The sequence below is a fragment of the Tupaia chinensis genome, unplaced genomic scaffold (assembly GCF_000334495.1).
Source record: "Tupaia chinensis unplaced genomic scaffold, TupChi_1.0 Scaffold000047_1, whole genome shotgun sequence".
NCBI lineage: Eukaryota > Metazoa > Chordata > Mammalia > Scandentia > Tupaiidae > Tupaia > Tupaia belangeri.
The window spans coordinates 6,640,575-6,646,247 of record NW_006159505.1 but is presented as its reverse complement, the minus strand read 5'-3'; the positions used below and the strand labels follow the sequence as shown (position 1 = coordinate 6,646,247).

The following is a 5,673-nucleotide window of genomic DNA, read 5'->3' as shown; positions in this document are numbered from 1 at the left end:
CATGTGCTCACCAAAGAGAGAGAGAGAGAGAGAGAGAGATGGGCAGACTACCCAAAGGAGGACAGATCCTTTCCTCAGAGAATCCTGTGTAGTGACCGTCCCACTGCCTGTGCTGCCACCTGCTGGCTTCCCTGGGAACAGCGGGTTCTGGGTCCTTAGCAGCGGGAAGGGTCCTGGCATCTCATGCAGTGTCCAAGAGACCTCTGGAGGGGCTGCGGACACCAGGAAGCCCTGACCTCGGGCACAAGGTCAGAGCCGGGTTTCTCCACCCTTCAGTCTCCTTCCTCCACAGGACATCGGCCTTGCGTCCCTGGGGGCCTCGGACGAGGAAATTGAGAAGCTGTCCACGGTGGGTTTCCTTGCCCCACAGGGCCCCAGTTCAGGCCAGGTCTCTGCTTCAGTCCAGGGAGGGTAATGGCCACCCTGATGGGCCCTGCAGCCTGGCCAGGCCCTGCCAGTATGGGTGGCACTTCTGTCCCAGTCTGCACAGGCTGCGGCTGATGGCAGCTGTCTCTGGCTGACACGGCCGGCTGTCCCGACAGCTGTACTGGTTCACGGTGGAGTTCGGGCTGTGCAAGCAGAACGGGGAGGTGAAGGCCTACGGTGCAGGACTGCTGTCCTCCTATGGGGAGCTCCTGGTGAGACCCTCTCCCTGCAGCAGCCTGAACAGAGGGGCCCAGGGCTGGGGGGCCAGGGTGCTGGGGAGAGCCTGGGCCTCCTAGGTTTCGACCCTCTTGGGAGAAAGCTTGTCTCTGCCCAGTTCCTACCCTATGCTGTCCTCAGGGTGCGGGAGAACCTGCAGGGGGAGTTAAGGGTGGGTCCACAACCAGGGCCTATTGCGAGTTGGGCCACAGGACTCCAGTTCCCAGGGGCCCCCGAGGGGTCTGGTGACGCCTGTGGCCTCCCCAAGCACTCCCTGTCTGAGGAGCCAGAGATCAGAGCCTTCGACCCCGAGGCCGCGGCCGTGCAGCCCTACCAAGACCAGACCTACCAGCCAGTCTACTTCGTGTCTGAGAGTTTTAGTGATGCCAAAGACAAGCTCAGGTAGGCTGGGACCCGCCGTCCTCCAAATTGAGCAGACCAGGCCTTCTGCATGGCCTGTGAGCAGGGCCAGGCCTGTGAACCCACTTCACACATGATGAGACCCACTCTCAGTTCCAGTGTCCCCCTCACAGCAGGTATACCCCTCCTAAGAGGGACTCCAAAAAGCCTGGGGACTCCAAAAAGCCTGGTGACCTGTGGGACTGGGGGCCACTGCGTGGGCCAGCCAAGGCCAGCCTTCTGGGTTGGCAGAACCTGAGCGTTGCAGGAGGGATATGCGGATCCTTCCCAGCCTCCTGCACTTTGAGCAGCCAGGGGCCTTGGGATGGTGTTGGGGAGAGGTCAGAGGATGAAGGAAGAGGAACAGAAAGGGGCAGGGGGTGCTGAGGGTGGAGGTGAGGCACAGGGGGCACATGGCGGGCATGGAGAGGTCCCAGGGCCGGGGGCAGAGTCTGACAAGCTCACCTGGAAAAGGGTTTTACCATGATCTCTCCGGGCTCTTGTTAGACATGGAGAGAAACTGAGGCCAGAAGCTGGGTGCCAACACTGGGGGAGCAGGAGAGGGAAGGCTTCTTAGAGGGGAAGGCCCAGCTGAGGTACAGGGAGGGATGGGAGGGCCTCTGGCCTGTCTCCCCTACCATCTCTCCGCTGGCCCCAATCCTGGGATTCTCCTGTCAGAATCTGAGTGTTTGGACAGAACAGGCTCCTGGGGCCCAAGAAACTCAGACAAGATCTGGGAGCTGAGCTTGCCCCTGAGGCCCCTGTAGTCAGCAGCCCCTGCCCCAGGCCTGCCCTGCCTCCTCCATGCCCACACCAGGCAGCTGAGGGGCTCGCTGGGTCTTCTCCTCAGGGGCTACGCCTCGCGCATCCAGCGTCCCTTCTCCGTGAAGTTCGACCCGTACACGCTGGCCGTCGACGTGCTGGACAGTCCCCGCACCATCCGGCGCTCCCTAGAAGGTGTCCAGGACGAGCTGCACACCCTGGCCCACGCGCTGAGTGCCATTGGCTAGGCCTGCCCTGGGCCCTTCTGGTCCTTTCTCCAGCCCTCCTGTCTCCTGCCCCCTCCCAGAGCCCAGGCCCGTCTCCTCTGCACCCTCTGCCACCTGGGCTCCGCCGCCCCCTCACCCCGCTTCTCAGTGCCATCGGCTGTTGTGTGCACCTGGCCTGTGAGTCCTTGTCCTGCTGTGCTGCCTGCCTGGGCTCCTGGGGGTGTGGGCCGGGGAAGGGGGTGGTCAGGTAATACCTGTTCATCATCTCAATAAAAGGAGGAGTCCTGTCTGAGTACCCCCTGGCCTTGAGTGTGCATCTAAAAGACAAGCCTTCAGAGCGGGCCCCTCACACCCACCAGGACTTGCTGGGCTTCCCAACCTCCCCAGAGGGCCCAGGCCAGAGGCCCAGTTATCCTACTCACCCCAGAGGCTGTACCGGCTGAGCCCTCGATACCCCACAGGGCTCCAGGGGCCCTGGCCGAGTTGCCCTATCTCGTCTCACCTCGTAGGGCCCAGGGGAGAGAGGTAGGGAGCAGGGCCCCAGCTGTGCTGCAGGGGGACTTTCATCTGGGGGCTCGAGCCCTTGAGAGGCAGGCAGAGGGACAGGGGAGGGCCTGTATGACTGTCCTGACTCCACCCCAGAGCAGGACCCAGAAGCCGAGAGACCTCCATGTGCTCCCCAAAACATATACTATTAGGTTGTCAGGAAAATCGTGACTTTTTTTTAATGCAAAAACGCGTCATGACTTGCCCAGCAACACAATAATAGGTAGAATTTGGCAGAGCCGCTTCACGGGTGACTTCCCTGGAACCAGGTGGAGTACGGACTTCACAGGTGCCTTCAGGTCACCCGAGGGGCCTGGAGCTCTCTCCGGGCTTGGCTAGCGTGAGGGGTCCTGTGAGGTGCCTCCCCCTGTTCCTTGCTTTCTGCAGGTTGGGCTGAGACACTGGCCGATCTCAAGGCCCTGCCCACCTCCTCCAGGCTCCTGGCTCTAAGCTCAGGATGAGAGTCCTGCAAACTCCTCCTCCGTCAAGATCTTCCTGCGCAAAACTTCCTTCCCCACCCCTCCTTGGCAGTCTGTCCTTCCATCGGTAGCACCACACTCTTCCTGTCTGTGGCCAGCCCCCCACTGCCCTGTAGCCACATTCTTCCAGTCCATCGGGCCACACTGGGGCCATTCCTGAAGGCCTGGGAGCCCCACCAAGACCTACCTCATCTCCCTTGGGCCCTGCCAGTCCCTGGCTCTGTGCTCCCTTGCCCCTACGCCATCTGGCCTCCCTCTCTGCATGACCCTCCAGAGGATGCACCCACACATTTCCCTGCGGCAGAGGGGCCAGGAAGCACCATGGGCGGCCATTCCACGTACCATGGCACCCTGTCCCTGGGGACAATAGGGAAGGCCCACAGACTGCTGGAGCCCACCTGCTACAGATCCCTACCTAGGGTAGGAGGACCCTGAAGCTTACAGCCCAGAGGCGAGGTGGCTTCCAACTGGTCCCATGGCCCAAGCACCTGGTCAGATAGTCTCAACAGGTGGATTGGGGTGGTGGGCAGGAGGGGCAGTGACACAGGTCACCTCCAATCCCTCCGGCCCCCTCAGTCTCAGGCAAGGGCAGGATAGGGAGATAGAAGTGGCAGAAGTCCCTGGTGGGACTGGCCTGGCCCTCTTGGGGGCCGGGAGGGTGGAGGAGGTTGTACCACAAGGCCTCAACCCAGGGAGCACTGGAGGGGACAGTGGGACTGTGGGGCTTAACTCGAAGGTGGACGGTGGCTGGGGGTGCCCAGAAAGAGGGGGACCTGCGCGGGAGGCTGCTCTTACACTGAAAATGATAGATAGGGCCGGCCTTTTGGGGCCATAGCTTCTCCATCAGATTCTGCCTTCTTTCTGGCCCCAGGGTAGCTGGGGCTTCTGTCCTGGAATGGAGTGGGAAACAAGAAGAGGGGGAACACTTTCTCACTCTTCCCACCCCAAGACCCCGGGAGGCCTGTTGGGCAGACCAGGGATCCTGGGGGCAGGCTTGCTGGAGCGGAGTCCCCACCTCCCCGCCACAGCCCCCAGCTCTCCTGGACCGATGTGGGAAATGGCTTGGCAAGGCCCAGGTAAGGGTTTGCTGTCCTGGAGACATTTGCCCCCAGCTGCGAGCAGGACCGCTCTAGCCATCCAGTCGTTAAGACTAATGACCCCAGGGCCCAAGTGAGAGATGTTGACGACCAAGAAGATGTCCCCACAGGCCCCGCACCAGGGAAATGATCCAGAAATTGCAGCCTCAGCCCCTGGCCATCTGCCGACACCCCTACCACTGGAGGCCCTAATGGGCCAGGTGGCAGGGCTTGGGGGGCAGGGGAGATGGGCTTGGGTGCTATAAAGCCAGTGGGGACCCAGCCATCCTCAGGCCTGCGGGACCAGCTGCATTGTGAGGTCATCAGCAAGCAGGTCTGTACTGGGGGTCTCCACGCCAGTCTGCCTGGGGGCTCCAGGGCACTGGACTGCAGGCTTGAGCTCTGCAAAGAGGGACGACATGGCTTTTCTCTGGGAGTGTAAGGGGTGGTCACTGGGACCCAGGACAGGGCACTTGCCCCCTCACCTGGCCTCAAGGCCACCCTGCACACTCCTAGGTTATTGTCTCTCACCATGGCCCTGTGGACACGCTTCCTGCCCCTGCTGGCCCTGCTGGCCCTCTGGGGGCCTGAGCCAGCCCCGGCCTTCGTGAATCAGCACCTGTGTGGCTCCCACCTGGTGGAGGCGCTGTACCTGGTGTGTGGGGAGCGAGGCTTCTTCTATACACCTAAGACCCGCCGGGAGGTGGAGGATTCTCAGGGTGAGCACCCCCAGCCCTGCTACCCCCAGTAGCTCCACCCTGGCAGGAGTGGAGGCGGGCAGGATGCTGCCACCCGGTGGGAAGTCAGGTGGACTTCTATAAAAAAGGGTAATGGAGTTCCCTTGGCCCCCTCCTAAAAGTGACCAGCTCTCTGAGGCCGAGTCGGAGAGTCTGGGAATAAGGACTTCTCCCTCCTCGCCTCCCCTGGACCATTTCGCCACCTGCCTGTGGGGAAGGCAACTTCAGGAGAGGAAGTTTACTGAGTGAATCAACCCTTGGGCTTGGATGATCTCGGGGCAACTTGGGGGGGTCACGGGGTGCCCCATGCTGCCTGCATCCCTGTGGGCAAATGTCCTGGGGTGCTCTGAGGAGGACGGGTGGAGCACCTGACAGGGAGTTGGGAAACGGGTGCAGGCCCCGGGGATGGTACTGACAGGGCCCTGGCACTGCCCTTGGGCCAGAGGGTTTGTGGGCCCAGTCCAGTCAGCAACAAGGTGAAGGGGCTACCCTGGGGGGGCTACCCTGGGGCATGGGGCCACAGAAACTGTCTCCTTCTGACTGCACTGTCTCTCTCTGGGGTCCCCGGTAGTGGGGCAGGTGGAGCTGGGCGGGGGCCCTGGAGCAGGCAGCCTGCAGCCCTTGGCGCTGGAGGTGCCCCCGCAGAAGCGCGGCATCGTGGAGCAGTGCTGCACCAGCATCTGCTCCCTCTACCAGCTGGAGAACTACTGCAACTAGACCTGGGCCGCCCGTGCCACCGGGGCCGGAGTGCTGCTTCCTGCTTCCCGCCCACCAAGAGTTCAAATAAACCCCCAAATGAGCCCTA

General features: G+C 62.2%; 2 protein-coding genes across 3 annotated transcripts in view; both read left to right on the top strand.

The window, feature by feature from the left end:
* TH (tyrosine hydroxylase) overlaps positions 1 to 2,319 on the top strand; it is a 14,253-nt gene extending 11,934 nt beyond the window's left edge. For both annotated transcript variants that reach the window (XM_006141071.2, XM_006141072.2), the window contains exons 11-13: positions 543 to 638; positions 911 to 1,044; positions 1,892 to 2,319. In XM_006141071.2, the coding sequence (XP_006141133.1) occupies positions 543 to 638; positions 911 to 1,044; positions 1,892 to 2,051 (390 nt within the window). In that variant the 3' untranslated portion in view covers positions 2,052 to 2,319. The remainder of the gene's footprint in view (positions 1 to 542; positions 639 to 910; positions 1,045 to 1,891) is intronic.
* Positions 2,320 to 4,381: 2,062 nt separating this feature from the next.
* Positions 4,382 to 5,673, top strand: INS (insulin). Its single transcript, XM_006141067.2, has 3 exons — positions 4,382 to 4,465; positions 4,648 to 4,850; positions 5,440 to 5,673. The coding sequence occupies exons 2-3, from the start codon at positions 4,664 to 4,666 to the stop codon at positions 5,583 to 5,585; spliced, it is 333 nt and encodes a 110-aa protein (XP_006141129.1). The 5' UTR covers positions 4,382 to 4,465; positions 4,648 to 4,663; the 3' UTR covers positions 5,586 to 5,673.

Bases quoted from the DNA above. Each gene is read 5' to 3' on its own strand.
- INS (XM_006141067.2), top strand. From the start codon at position 4,664: ATGGCCCTGTGGACACGCTTCCTGCCCCTGCTGGCCCTGCTGGCCCTC. The intron at 4,851-5,439 runs GTGAGCACCCCC...GGTCCCCGGTAG, and splicing joins GGAGGTGGAGGATTCTCAGG to TGGGGCAGGTGGAGCTGGGC.